The 16,319-nt window shown below is 34.0% G+C and overlaps 1 protein-coding gene across 2 annotated transcripts in view; it reads left to right on the top strand.

Annotated features, from left to right (window-relative positions):
• LOC111706937 (extensin) overlaps window positions 1-8,826 on the top strand; it is an 11,331-nt gene extending 2,505 nt beyond the window's left edge. Inside the window, exons 2-3 of one of the 2 annotated variants that reach the window (XM_023479890.1) lie at window positions 6,577-8,157; window positions 8,257-8,826. In XM_023479890.1, the coding sequence (XP_023335658.1) occupies window positions 6,577-8,157; window positions 8,257-8,588 (1,913 nt within the window). In that variant the 3' untranslated portion in view covers window positions 8,589-8,826. Of the gene's footprint in view, window positions 1-6,576 lie in introns of both variants that reach the window. The other variant, XM_023479889.1, reaches the window with a different exon arrangement.
• The last annotated feature ends 7,493 nt before the right edge of the window (window positions 8,827-16,319 follow it).

Below are 16,319 nucleotides of genomic sequence, written 5' to 3'. Positions count from 1 at the left end.
TAGGTTTGGGGGGAGGAGGGGGCATCTCAAAGAAGTGGGAAATTATTAATCAGGGGGGAGAGTGGGGGGGGAGGAGGTTAATTATAAAATAGTTTGAACTAACCCCACCCTGTCGGGCGTATACTTGAATATGCATGCATGGTTAGTCCTTGATTTAGATAAAAGCTACATCCATCATATTTAAAATCTTTATCGAATAATTGGTCAAATTCTAACCGGTTTCAACCTCTTAACTCGGAACACAGTGCTGCACGAAGCTAAAATATTGAAAATCAGATTATATTAATATTTCAATACTTCATTCAATATAGGGCACTTTCTTCCACACTCTTTTTATCTTTTCTCCTTATTCTTTCCTTATTTTTCTATATTCTTCTTTTACATAATTTTCTTATTTATTCCTTTATTATTTTATTTCATTTTTTCTTCCTTATAATTCGCTTTACTCCATTTAGTTATTTTTTCTTATATTATCTCTAATTATCTTTTATTCTCTTGTTTGCTCTTCTTTTCTTTACTATTATCTCCTATTATCTTTTATTCTCTTATTTTCTCTTTTTTTCTCCACTTTAATATCTGATAATCTTTATTCTTGTATCTTCTTTTCTCTTATAATCTTTTATCTTCTTATTTTCTCTATCATTATCTCAAACTATCTTTTATTCTCTTCTCTTCTTTTCTCTACAATTATCTTTAACAATCTTTTCTTCTCTTATTTTTTATTATTTTCTTTTTATATTTCTTCTCTTTTTTGTCTTTGCTGAGTCTGACGTTCTCTTCTATATTCTTTCCTTCAGAAATCATACTGTTTATCTGGCCTCTGAATAAAAAAACGTAGTCCTAATTACCTTTTTAAACTCTTTTCCTCATTTTTACACATTCAATGTCCTTCTTCTTTGTAAGCTCTTTTCTGGTTATTTTTTTAATAAATTTGTTAATCACCTGTTCAAGGCACCCTCACCCCTCCCCCTGTATTAAATATCTTTANATTTGGGTTTCTGCACCCCTTCCCCCCAAGCTTGAACCCTATGGGGCGTTTCTGCATCCCCCCCCAGTTTGAACCCTATGGGGTGTTTCTGCACCCTCCTAAGCTTGAACCCTATGGGGGGTTTATGCATCCCCCCCAGTTTGAACCCTATGGGGGTTTCTGCACCCCCTTCCCCCCAAGCTTGAACCCTATGGGGGGGTTTCTGCACCCCCATCCCCCCCCCGCCTGAGAATGAGAGGATGAATGAATGAACCTATTTGACCAGTAGTTGAAACATTTTTAGAATTCTTCTGCCGAGATAATATGGCCACACAGACACGTGCCCAGTGTCAACTGTCACACTTAGTCAGACCAATCATTTCTCAGGACCAGGAGGAGGGGGAAGGGGAGAGGGTGGTTGCCAATTTTAAATGACGTTACCATTCAATATATGCCATTGCACTTTACCTTGTAATTTCAAAGTTTGACAACACAAAAAACAAAGAAATTATTATTTCTTATTATTATGGATGATGATACATTTTGGAAAACGTAGAAGAAAACTTGCCTTTCTTCTCTCGGTTTGGAAGATTATTGGAGGAAAAAAAATTGAAAATTTTCAAAAGAATGGGGTTAATTCATTTAGGGTTCGTTACACATGGATTACATCCAAAATTGATGAAAGATTTCATGTGATAAGAAATGTTGTCTTACATTTTTACAATTTTCTTACATTTTAAAAATTATCAGTACATTTCAATGTAGCTTTTTTAGGAACTCCATACATCAGTTTATACAAATCTTTAAATCTGTTAACTCTGTGATCATTTAAACTCTTTGAATCCCCCCCCGGCATTAAATGATTTAACAGAATCTCAAACAATGGTACGGTTAACATGAAAGCCTCGTAATAAAATGGTTTCCATGTGACTATATGTGAGAAGATATTGAAAACACTGCAGTCGTGGTCAAATAAAAAATCAAATTCACCGTTCGCTTAAATATATGCGAATTATTTTCCGGAAATTGCAGAAATTTGGCAGTACGATGTCATGCAAATACTGTTTCCTCGGCACTCAGAGATCAAAACCCTTCCTGTTTTTTTCATCAGATATTTCCATGCAAATCTTCGTCAAGGATTTATAAGATGTTTTCATAATCAACTTAAAATAGCTGGAATAATATTGACAGAGTACCCCCCCCCCACTCCATATTGATTTATATCTCTTAGAGATATAAAGATTAGTCTGAAAACGTACTTTAAGCCAGCAATGTTATATACATATATATATATATATATATATATGTGTGTGTGTAAGGAGGACTATAGAATGCAAAGCAAAAAGTAATCTATACTGTTGACTCCCCCCCCCCTCGCACCCAACCAAGGTTAAGCCAAATTTTTGGTGAATAGAGGTGGATTTGTGCACATATACGGCGCCAATACAAGCGCCAGGGGCGCCAGTCAGGACTAAAATATCAAACAAACAGATTATTGGCCCGCCTGGAATATTATAGACCCGGGTCAATTCATTATTAATTATATATCCTTGTCTACTTTTCCTCCACCTTTAAATATCTAATTAATTCTATATTTAATTAATCTAATATAATTTTGGTCAGGAATTTACAGAGGCGTTACAGCGCCAACAGTTTTAATCAACAGATCAAAATATTAACATTCCTTTATTCTTAAAGGGACTGTAAGCGTTATTTTAAGTGGCAATGCCAGATTCAAAACGATACTCTTGAAACTTTTATATATGATCAATAATGTGGAGGATATTGTCGTTTTTCTAGGTTTAAAAGTGTTAAATTCTGATAATGCATATATTTTTACTATAGTAGAAATGCTCCATTCACAATTATAAATTATAAACATTGATATCTAATTCATACTTGATCAGACAAAGCTTATATCGAGGGTACCGTTGTGAATTGCCATTGCCATGTTTGCATGATGGGTCGCTTGAAATTACGTTTACAGTCCCTTTAATATAATAGTTTATATAATTGTTTAGTCTTTTTTATAATTGTCTCATTGAAATAGATTTTTTTTCAAAATAAGAAATTTAAATAAAAAAAAATTCCAGAACTTTAAATTTTCTGCCCCCTCCCCTCTATATTGGAAAAAATCACGCTGTCCATTTCTTACAAGATCCTTAGATGTAACTTGTAAGCATAAATAAATTCTAAAAACATTTTTAAATGTGAAGGTCAAATAAATGACTATTTGTGGCAAAAAATCATTAGTTAAAGTCAGATTTTCATTCAGTATACTAGTATATATCTAGATATATGTTCAGTACACTAGTATATATCTAGATATATGTTCAGTACACTAGTATAAATCTGGATATATGTTCAGTATACTAGTATATATCTAGATATATGTTCAGTATACTTTGTAGTTTATATCTAGAATATGGATATATGTTCAGTATACTATGTAGTTTATATCTAGAATATGGATATATGTTCAGTGTACTTTGTAGTTTATATCTGGAATATGGATATATGTTCAGTATACCTTGTAGTTTATATCTGGAATATGGATATTTGTTCAGTATACTATGTAGTTTATATCTGGAATATGGATATATGTTCACTGTTCAGTATACTATGTAGCTTATATCTGGAATCTGGATATATGTTCAGTATACTATATAGTTTATATCTGGAATCTGGATATATCTAGATGTTCAGTATACTATTTAGATATATGTTCAGTATTCTAGTATATATCCTGTTCAGTATTCTAGTATATATCCAGTTCAGTATTCTAGTATATATCCTGTTATATGTAAATTGTATACTTGTATATTTATTTAAACCTAACAAGGGGATTAGAATAGATTCTTTTTAAAATGGTAAATTCTTAGTTTTGAGATATAATTTAAATTTTCTTTATTTTATGCATTTAAAAAAACGTTATTTAGAATACTCTTTTTTATATAGTTTGCTCCGAGATAAAAAGATTTGTTACAAAAAGAATAGATATTTATCAAAATTAAATGAATCTGGTAAAATCCCAACTTATCTGTCATTAACCTTCAAAAGGATTTTGAAATTTGTTACATTCAATTTTCTTTCAGAAATATACATAATTCTAATTTACATATTTGAAGATAACAGTATTCTATATTTACATATTTGAAGATAACAGTATTCTATATTTACATATTTGAGGATAACAGTATTCTATATTTACAAATATTTAAAATAATAATCAACGAGCAAGACTTGAACAATGACGCTTCAAATTTTGTCGATAGTGAGGTTGAAATATAATTCTTTAAGAATATTTTAAAAATATTTGTGTTGAGTTAGTTGGCAAGTTGAATAACACACCCACCCACCAACCCATAATACCTGCCAGTTTATGATACTGCCCTTCCTTGTCTTTAAAAACCGTTATTTTTAATTTTTGTAGAGTTATACAGTTGTCATCAAAATAGATGAAGAAAAAAGATAGGAATTTAAAAAAAAACATTGATTTTTTATAATTAGATATTTTACAACGAAAATTTAAATATCTGTAAAAATGTTTAGTTTTCTTTAATAATGACAAAGAAGCTACATAACCATGATATTAACACAAACTATCACTGTTTTTACAGCATGAAAAATGAACACTACTGCAGAAGAAAAACAATTCAATACATATTATAGCTTCAACAAATAAATTTCCATAATTACAGAAATTTAAATCTTTTATTTTGGCTTGTACACTGAAATAGACATTAATGGCGGATCAAGAGAGAACATTATCTACAGAATTTGTTACATTAAATATCAGCCAAAAATAATCAGTCAACCTTCTTGGATTTGTCTTGTAGAAATATGATTTTAGTGAGAAAAAAATAGGAAAAAAAGAATATTTTTCTGAAGAAACGAAAAAACTGTTTAGAAACTCTTCTACTCCCCCCCCCCCCCCCCAGCCTCGTGTAAAATGCTCCAGTGCACGCAGTGTGATATGTTTTATAACCCGGGACGGAATGTGGTTTAGCGGGCATTTACAGCTTTTCGCAATTTTTGTCCCAAGAGCTGATTAAAATATTGTATACCTCCATTAAACTTGGATATTAGGCAACCGTATACCCTGTACACCCTTTCAACTTTAATTATAATTAGTTTAAACTAGAATAGTTTTATGCGTCTGTAATGCATCAAGTAAGTGCAGTATCTGCATCAACAATTTGCATTCAATGCATCCCTTGTATCCTGCAACAATGTGCATCTTTCTTCATTATTTCCATTCTTTAAATCTTTTTGGTTCTTTTACACCGTTCATATCCGTTCAATATTACATACATGTACTTTGTTAAACTGTCTTTAAAAACGTTTCACAACAGTAAACTTTAAACAATTTAATCTCAAAAGCAACGACATGCTAGAAATTGGCTGAAATTTGGATCAAGATCAAATTCAAATCCTGTAAATAGTGTAATTCATTGCATCTACTTCAGGAAAAATAGACGAAAATTTCCATGCTTGCAACTTTTAACACCTTTCTGCAAATTGAATCTCTGAGCGTGAATTCTGTATTCAGGAAATGTGTTAAATCTATCTATGCTAGTGACTAGATAAGAAAACCCATAGAAATACAAGAATTATCATTACTAGTATAATTAATGTTGGGTGAGATAGATCTGCTAAAGATAAAACAGCTGGCTAGATGCTCGAAATTAATGGTTTGCAAAAAAAAATTGCAATTTAAAGATCCGGAATTAGCTGCGCTAATTTATTGTCCTGTTTTGAACCGTCTTTTACACTCTAGTTGACACGTTTACACAATGGGTGGAGTAGACTGATCAAGTACCTAGATATTCTACAAGGAAGGTAGGAAGGTAGGAGAAGGGGTGTAAAGGAGGTGGAGTAGACTGATCAAGTACCTAGATATTCTACAAGGAAGGTAGGAAGGTAGGAGAAGGGGTGTAAAGGGGGCGGAGTAGACTGATCAAGTACCTAGATATTACAATACTAGAAGGAAGAGCGGAAGTGCAAGCTATACAATTTAAAAATCTAGTTTTAAACGAAGAATGACTCAACGTTATATTTAGACGTATTAAGATTGCGTTGGGTTCGTCGAGGAAGGGTTGTAGTAAACTAATTTTATAAATAGAACTTGGTGCTGCCTGATTAGTATATAATTAAGATCAAGATAATGAATACAAAGTGAATGATGCTTAATATAAAATTAATGCTACTTCCTTAATACTCAATTCCCCTAAAATGTTTAATTTAAATTAAATTTGCATTTGCTTGAGGGAAGTCTTTAAACAAACCTATGCAAAGTATATATTTTGAAACAAAAATCAAGTCTTGATTTAAAGTATTGATTTTAACAAATTTTTCATAACTGATTAAATTAATATAAATCCTGATAATTCTAAGTTTGTTTATTTTTTAAGGACAACAATAAATACTCAATGATTTAAAGAATGCTTATTGCATGTCCCCTAGAAATAATTTAAATAAATGCCAAGAAGTAGTTCAAATCAAGCAGTTCAACTACTTCTCCTAGTTTCAGTCATTAATCTGTTTCTTGGTCAATAAATATTTCCAAAATGTCAAATCTGGATAAATTATAATGTAAAATATTTCAGGTTTTGCACTGTTGTCTGTATCTGGAGCACAGTTCCAGGATCCCATAGCCAACCTAATCCCAACCTATGGAGAGGACCTACTACCAGGATACAGTGAGCTGGCTCCTGTTATGTCAGGAATAGATATGTTGAGAATGGCTGTTCCAGGTACACCTGGAGAAGATTATCCTATTTACTCTGAGGTACCGGTCACCGGCTTCAACTGTCAAGGAAGAACAGAGGGTGGATACTATGCAGATCCAGAAGCTGATTGCCAACCCTTTCACATCTGTACTGCTGATGGAAAAGGAGGGTTGTCCAAGTACAGTTTCTTGTGTCCAAACGGAACCTTGTTCAACCAGGAGTTTTTTGTATGTGAATATTGGTTCAACGTTGACTGTTCAAAGTCTGAATCATTTTACAATTTGAACGATGAGATTGGAGAAACACAGGCTGGTGCTGCCTCCTCTCCTGTGGGAGGTTATGCTTCTCCACCTGTTCAGTCCGTTCCTCCTCCTCGCCCTGCACCATCTCGACCTGCTCCTGCACCTGCTGCTCCTCGTCCTACACCTGCACCTTACTCTCCCCCCGACTATGATGAATCTGGTTTCCAGTCTTCTCCTGAAGCTTATGAAGGTCCGGAAGATGGTTCTCAGTCTTCTCCTGCTGGTTATGATGCCCCTGTCTCCTCCTACCAGCCTGCTGTCGACAGCTATGGATCTCCAAGTGCTGCTGTATCTCAGTATGATCAGGGAAATCCAGGCAGAGGAAAGTCTGGAGGACAAAGGAAAAATCCACGCCCTTCATCTCCCCGCCAGCCAATTCAGAAGCCTGCTGGAAATGTGAGGAACCAGGTACAAACTAGTAAAGGACGTGGATCCTATTCAGCCCCATCTTCTCCTGCTGCTTTCCCATTGACTGAATATGGGGCACCTCCGCCCCTAGCTCCCCTCAATGACAACTTTCTACCTTCTGTTTCCTCTCCCAGTGAGAGTTATGGAGTAGCATCCCCAAGTGCCGCAGCCCCCTCTTCCAGCTATTCCCCTGCTGCCAACCCAACTCCTTCTAATAACAATTATGGAAGCCCTGATGAATATGATTATGAAGAGGAACCTCTTCCAACCTATAACAGAGGTAATTCTTACAACGCACCCGACTCCTCAGCAGCAGGTTCCTCAGAATCCAGATATTCAGCTCCTGGTGTTGCACCAGCAGCATCAGCCTACTCAGAACAAGAGGAAGATGAACCCCTACCTACCTACAACTACAGGGAATCCAATAATGAACCAAGTTACACTGCCCCTGCTCCGTCTGTACCTTTAGCAAAAAGACCTATTTCCTCTCCAGCTAGAGCATCAGGATCCAGACAGAATAATTTCAATCCCAGAGGAAAGGGATCTTCTAATGTTGGAGCACCTGTTGAAGAAAGTTACGGAGCACCTCCTGCTGAAAGCTATGGTGCACCTGCTGATGAAAGTTATGGAGCTCCAGCAGAGGAAAGTTATGGAGCCCCTGCTGATCAAAGTTATGGTGCCCCTCCTCCTGCTCTGGCTGCTGAAAGCTACGGTGTCCCTCCAGCTGCTCCAGCTGCTGAAAGCTATGGTGCCCCTCAAGCTGCTGAAAGTTATGGTGCCCCTCCTCCTGCTCTGGCTGCTGAAAGCTACGGTGTCCCTCCAGCTGCTCCAGCTGCTGAAAGCTATGGTGCCCCTGCTGCTCCGGCTGTGGAAAGCTATGGTGCCCCAGCTGCTCCAGCTGTGGAAAGCTATGGTGCCCCAGCTGCTGACCCTGTAAGCACTGTGCCCGGAGGCTATCAAGATCCTGCTGCTGATCTTCTGCCCGAATACTTCAAGTCTGAAATAAATCTTGGACTCAGTGATCCGGATGATATCCCTCGTATTGAACCCTTCCTGTCTGACTATGGTGCACCCAGTGCCCCAACCAAAACCGTTTATAAACCTGCTCAAAGCACTCCAGATCTTAGCTACGGAGTACCAGCTGCCCCTGTTATTGAATCCAGCGGGTACGGAAGATAAGCGTTCAAGCTTGCCACACTTTGTCCTGCAAATTCCGGGAACCAACGTTATGTTTATTTATTTTATATCTATTTATCTATTTATTTATTTAGTCTTCAGTAAGGAAGAACTAGTCAATCATGTCGCATTGCCATTGTATGGTCGTATCATACCTAGTCTTTATATTTATGCTAGTCTTGTTTATGTTTATTTATTTCCTGATTAGTTCAGAAAAAAAATAAAGTTGAAAAAAAAAGTTTTCGAGACAAGAGACGACATCAGATTATATTCAAATATAAAAAAAACATAGACTACTTATTTCTGAAAATTTATTATTTAATTTCTAATAGAGTTCTCGTATTGATTTTCATATCGGTTTTTATCAATTAAATACAGGGTTATTCATAAAGGATGATAAAAGATGGTACCGGTTATAAGGTTGAATAAATTATATACAGTCGTCTATCAAGTCTCCTCCCTTGATCCCTGCAGATCTAAATCTTACGGAGATTCTTTTAAATTCCATGCAATATACTTAAATATCACGTATTAAATTATAATAAGGAAATCTTTACAAATAAAATGACAAAAATTTGGTATTGTTCGTAACAATATGCATTGGAACTCAGTGATCAGTGAACCATTAATCAATTTATTTAAAATATGTAAAATAGTTCTGAAATTTTTACACAAAACAAATTCATTTCTAAAGATTATTTTTAGACCGATAATAATAATGCATTTTGCTATGTGCAGTTCCGAGTTTGCGATTGATACGATGCATGCAAAAATCTTGGCAAACACTTATATATCTTGATATATGTACTCTACATAGGTCTATCTTCAAGGTTATATAACAACAACAACAACAACATAGAGTTGTCATTTTTTTAATCGTCGCAATTTCATTTCTGTGGCATTAATTGTTGTGCAATAATTCTTTAACAGTTTTTAAGTTAAGATAAGAAAGTCTGAAGGATATAAAGATTTATTTCGCAAATATAAAGTTTATGTAAATAAGCTAAGATTTTGATATAAGAAATATCAAAATGTAAGTTTATGTCAGCTAAGTCAGAGTTGCCTTTAGAAAAAGTTAGTTTATGTAAGTTTATGTTAGCAAATATTAAGTATACTAGGTTTTTAGGGCGCTTTGCGCCCATATTCCATTTGAACTTTTAATTGCGGCCTTATCTGTGTGCACAACTAAAAACAATAACAACAAAAAAAATTCGCTAATTTGATATTATTTATTCGCACATTTTCAAAATTTTAGAAAAATCAAAAAATTTTGGACACACATTTTGTAATTTTTAACATCCCTTCCCTGGGGTTATGTGAGCTCCCAAACAAAATTTTCGATTTAACTGTGTTAACGTCATAGAGAATAAAATATATATTAGAGGGGAATTTAGAGAATCTCTCGGTATAAATTTGTTCAGTCCCTTTCAGCCTAAAAGGGAGTTCAAAGTGTACAAATCATGTAAATATTCGCAAATTGTATGCAGTAGAGTACATTAATACAGTATGGTCCCCAGACTATCCATTTCAATTTCGAATTTTTTAAAGCTGTTAAATAAACTTTACAATGAATTAGGTGAATAAAAAACATCATTTGATTTATAGTTATAACGAAAAATCATCGTTTGTAAAATGAAATGCATAGAGTCTATGTGAAATGATCATTGGTCAATTATAAACCAGTGTATTTCATAATTTGGTTTTCTTTTAATATTAATTTTAGATTTTCTATAAAATGATATTCCAGGGCCCAAAAGGTTATATAGCATAAATATGTGAAGCATACCTGCAGTATGGAAACAGTACAACAAAATGGCCGTTTTACACTTTTCTCTAGTAAATTCCCCTCTAATATATATTCTATTCTCTTTGGTTAACGTTTATTGGATACAAACAAACACCATGACAGACATACTAAGTTTATGAAACCATTTTTGGAGTTTTAGTAAATTCAGAATTTGCACCATTTGAAGTTTTCTGTGGAAAATTGTAAGTTTTTGAAATCAAGTTTGAAGATACACAAGTAATTTTGGAGTTTATGTTGGCAAATATCAACATTATGCAAGAAGTTTAGAGTTTTGTGAAGAAAATTGTAATTTAATGTAAGCTTAGAGTTCGTAAACGAAATAGAAAGTTTATGTCAGAAAATACTAATTTTCTGTTTAAGTAAGTTTGAAGTTTTTGTAAATCAGTTATTATGCTTGTAAGTAAATTTTGAGTTTTGTAAATTAGCAAATCTTTATGTATATAAGTAAGATTTGGAGTTCATGGAAGCACATGTTAAACTTTTTGGAACAATTAATGTAAATCAGTTTTTGGTTTACTTAAACAAATATTACGTCTGTGTATGTTTACAGGGCGCTTTGCGTCTGTCTTTTTGTCAATAATCCTAACTGTATTCTGTTGATCTATCTTGGACTTTCTTACATTTTAAATCAAACACAAAATTAATTTCAGCGGACATTCATTTCTGTGTTAAAAATATGCTATCGAAATTGTTTCAATGAATATTTTCTTAAATCTGACCAATCGACGAAGCCGTTTTGACTGTTTTTTGGAAACAAACTAACAAACAAACCAATAAGACAGAAAGATAGATAACCCAAGTATATACATATATATATATATATGGGATGTTGGTTAGTTCGAGGTTTATGAAAGTGGAGTCTGATAGAGATTAAACATGGCAAATACTCAATTATGTCAATTCCATACAAATACACTAAACTAAGATTTACTATTATATCGTTATATCTGTTATAAAAAATCCCAATTCTAATATGCGTACACTAGGCTTTTTGTATACATTGTAAAACAAAAACACACACAATAACTGTTGAGGATTTTAAAAAAGATATCGTGGATTTTCAAAATTTAGTTCAAATCGGATTTTGTTGGCGACAAAATTTAAAAATTTTGATTTCCTTGGAGACATTGAGATATGCACACCCAATTTGGGCCCGATCGGTTCAACCGTTTTGACGTTTTTTGGATACAAACAAAAAACAGACACCCAGACAAGCAAAGTGTATATACATATATAGATGGAAACAAAATAAGAGTCAAGAGGTTCGGTTGAGTAAATATTCTGTAGTTTTAAAAGCTGTATTGCAATCTTCAAATCTTCTTTTCTTCAGTATTAAGAAATTTAAACTGTAATTGATATCCTAAATCCAGTTTGTTTAATCTCAATATCCACTGTGGACTCTTATGATTATCTGCTTAATCCACTATTTGGAGTGTTCTCTCATTTATTGTGTGCAAAATTTCCCGGCTTCTGATAGGCTGTTCGGTTTATACAAACGAAACTCTGATTGGTTAAATTTTAGACACTTTCCCAGATATCAATCTGGAGATTAACAAAGAGAGAAGATCAAGTGTTAATCTCGATATTCAAATATTGATCTTTCCGATAAATTATTTGTGAGAAAATTGTTCCCATATTTGGGCGTTAACAATAATTCACAGACGTAATAAACACATATTATTGAGATGATTTGGTATTTTAAACCTTTCTCAGGGTTCACAGTATCATATAGGGCTGGGCATCTTTCAGTTAACAAACCGCAAAAAATGTTCGCTATCTTTACCTGCAATATATAGCGCTGTTAATAAATTTGAGATCGTTTAAAAACGGTGATATAAAAGAAAAAACTAAAAATTTAACGAATGGAACGTCCAATTTTTTAAGTGATACAAATGTCGAAAGCTTTTAGGCAAAAATCTATTCTTAACCTACAATTAACCGTTAACGAATGGTTTGAGAAAAGTCTAAAACTACCCGGCCAATGCATATTTATTTTCTAATTTCTTACAGTTTTTTAAAAGTTTTTTACGCGCCAAAACTTTCCTCCATGCATCATTTAACAATGACGATATGAGATTTCGCAGATTTATCTGTCATCATTAAAAATATTTGTTAAGAAGCTGATTTTAGGAGAAACAGTTTTATTCCCTGTCCAGAAAAATTGAATAAAAAAAAACATAAACACCCAAATTTTGAAATAGATGATGTTTTAAATAAAGTCCTGGATTTAAACTAGACATTGATTGATTGATAGAAATGTTGAATATTTATTTAAATGTTCTGTGAATGATAGAAATTCGTTTTATTCAAATCACATGGAGATTTTTCTTTTCTAAGCTCAGGCCCCCGGGGTTGTTCAAACTCATTTTGATTAACTGAGGTCACAGTGATCCAAAGTGTGCAAACTATTGCGCAAAAATTGATGAGAGTATTGCCAATTACTTCTCAAATAATAAAGCTAAAAACTATCATAATTATAAAAAGTACACGTGTAATTATAAAAAGTGTGTGAACTGAAATCACAAACCAGGACAATGCGACACTGTGAAGTCATCCAAGTCTTGAAAATTGGAGCAACTTTTCACAGCTGTCTGGATCTGTGTAAGGTCGACGGTTTATATATCCTAATAATACAATAATGTATGAAGTATCAGGATTATAAAATCTTCTTTTCCTACGCAGCATTTTAGTTGATTTTAGTGGAGGATAATGGGAGAAAGGGAGATAGTCGGGTACGTCATCCCCCCCTATATCTGAATGATTTGTTTGAAATTTAATTGATTTTTTTACGGTCTATGTAGTACGTTGCAATGTTCTCAATTTGTATGGGCACTAAGTTATTCGGTATTAGTCGTTTTTAACAATTTTCTCCTTATAGACGCAACAGATAGAAGTAAGATTAGTAGCGATCAAAAGCGCTTTTTTATCGCATTATAAGCCTATACCCCCTTTCATTTTTCGCGAACACTCCCTTTAAACTAGGGTTGGTTAGGTTGAACACGTTGGTTAAATCAAGTGTTAGATTGCAAACTACTCGATATTTGTATCATTAAAAACTATTTAATAATTACATACATTTAGCTTTCTGCTTTTTTATCCAAAAAACGGATGAACCAATCAGACCCAATGTTTGTCGGATCTCACGACCCAAGGGAAGTTCAACGCTGGTCAAAATAACAAAAATGAAATGAAAAAAAAAAAGTTTGGAAAATTATGGAAATCTTATTTATATCAGCATCGTTTAAAATCCTAATTTACATTTTTTTGTTTCTCTTTCAACATTAGAAACTATTTTTTTTGTATAAATGTTACTGTTTCCAACACAAGGGGATTGTGATTGTGTGCCATTGCGAGCCAAGTGAATTCCGCACAATTTCGTGTGTTTTACGTTCTTTCTGACTCAGACCTCCGCTGTCGGAGTAAGAGGCCACAATTCCGCAGCGGAATTGCGATTGGAATCTCTAAAAGATGTACAATGCGTAATTATTGCGTGAAATAATTCATGATGAAATTATCCTGAAGAAAAAATTTGTAATTACAACATTTATAAGTAAATTATCCCTAAAAGTTATTAACTTTATATACATAGGGTACAGTACATAATGTACATACAATACGGTAAGGCGTATGGTACAATGTACATACGATATGGTATGGGTCTTGAATCGGAGTTTGCAGTGATACAAAAATGTGCATTAAAATATTAATTAAGCATTTATATGCTTTTCTATGTAACTCTCTTAGATTAATAACTTATTTTATATGCATATGAAATTTTCATTCACATTGTTAATATTGATTGTTGCACTAAGACTTATAACTCCCTCATGGATAAAATATGTATTGAGTGTTCATATCATTAATAACTAGCCTGGAACCCCAGCTGGGCCTGTAAAACTCAATTTACTCAATTTAGAACTTTTAAACTAAGCTAAGAACATTCCTAACAAGTTCCCCAATCAAAATTTGAGACAAATTGGAGTTAAGGGGTTAATGAGCAATAATCGGACATACAAACAATCAAACAGAGATTACTACTTTATATCTACACTAGCTTGGAAACCCAGGGGGGTCATAATTAGTCCCACCGATTGCCCGCACTTATTACGATTTTAACAATTTTTCCACGATCCAATCAACTTAGATTCTCAAACTAAGCTAAGAAAGTTCCTGTGGCTCTTCCGAGTTCCCTCATCTAAATTTGAGGCAAATCGGTCCAGGGGTTCCTGAGTTATGATTGGACAAACAAACAAACAGACCAAGAGAGATAACAACTTTATATATGTATAAATGAAAATATCCCTGATGAGAGTTTGTAGTACATGTACTGCACTATACAATATATATTCTGGAGTGACATACGATAGGAGTTAAACACATTTTTGCAGGTGCATAGGTTCTATGGGTGTTGTAGCCGAATGAGAACAATTGTGCAGAACAATATTGAGAAATCCATTGAGCATTTAATTATTAACTTAATTTCGAGGAATACTGAGAATTCCTGAAGAACTATAACAGGAAATATCTTAAATGTAAATGACATTGTCGTGAAATTAGTGGGATTTAATGAAGAATACTGAGGAATTCCTATTTTGGGTCAGCAAAGTTGAGAAATTGCTGATTAAAGGTGTAGATGGGAAATGAATCGATTCATAAAATATTGTAGGGATGCTTTCCCTCCCCGAACAGAGCCATCTAGCGTCTCTGTTCTGTTCATAGAAGTTTTAAAGGCGTTCCGATAGAGCCAGGGAACAGGAATAAAGGGAAAGGAAATGGCGCTGGTCCGGCAAGAGAAAGCCAGTCGCACTGTTATTACATGTATATTAAACATATGTTTAAGTAAACAATTAACAATAAACAAATGTACTCTCCTAGACTGTACAAATACCGAGATTCTTACGTACTGTATAAACCTACAGTACACACCTTCGGTACTTTAAACTGACACACACTCTTTTGGTACAGACACACACACATGACGTTTCCGCTCCTTGGATAGAGCCCTTGATATCTCATGCTTCTAAGGGTACCGTTTTGAATCAGACATGTCATTCTTTAAATGGAGAGTCACTTGAAATTACGTTTACAGTCCCTTTAAGATTATTTTAAGATTTATTACCTCTTTTTTATCAAGGGCATACAGTCCTTTTATTCTACTGTGGGGTTGAAATATAAGGTAGAAGGGGTAGGAACTATCAGATCCTAGTATTTTAGAGATATTTTTACAGCAGATATAAAAATAACCCAGTGTAGTCTACACTATTTATTATCATTGTAAACTTATATAATTAATACTTTATGAGAACATGCTATAAAAACTACAATCTATAAATAATGACATTTTTATTGGCTCCAAGAGGGTTAAGGGCCGGGCTAGAAATAGGGCTGGGCACGTTCTGGCTAAGGTACAGCTTGATCCACGGGTGGCAAGGACTCTCGCAATAGAAGAATTTTGCCAAATACTTCCTATAAAACTAAATCTATAAGCAAGTGATCTACAGATCTAATATGTTCATATCTAGGGCTACAAAAAAGAATAACTCAGTTAGCAAAGTAAAAACGCCAAAGCATTGCGACACTTTTCAAAGCAACTTAGATGAATAGGTGAATAAGTTTATTCGTTTCTGCAAAATTAGATCATCTTTGAAACATTTTTCTTTCTTCATTTAAATATTCGCTATATTTAAACAATTACGTTACAAATACTAGAGTTGGTTCCATGTGCTGTCTCCAAAGCACAATTTTTACGTTCGTTAAAATTGCCAAGCCTACTTTCGTTAAAGGGAATCCCGTTCGTTGATTGAAAGAGCAATCGACGCCCAGTCCTATCTAGACAATTAGGATAGTTGGGGTTTTGAGTCAAGGAAATCCGAAGCCAAATAACTCTTTTTAATAATGCTTAGAAGTTGGAGGCGGGTGGAGGGGGG

The sequence above is a fragment of the Eurytemora carolleeae genome, unplaced genomic scaffold (genome assembly GCF_000591075.1).
Source record: "Eurytemora carolleeae unplaced genomic scaffold, Eaff_2.0 scaffold468, whole genome shotgun sequence".
NCBI lineage: Eukaryota > Metazoa > Arthropoda > Copepoda > Calanoida > Temoridae > Eurytemora > Eurytemora carolleeae.
The sequence above is the reverse complement of the archived record's forward strand: the minus strand, read 5'-3'. Positions and strand labels throughout refer to the sequence as shown.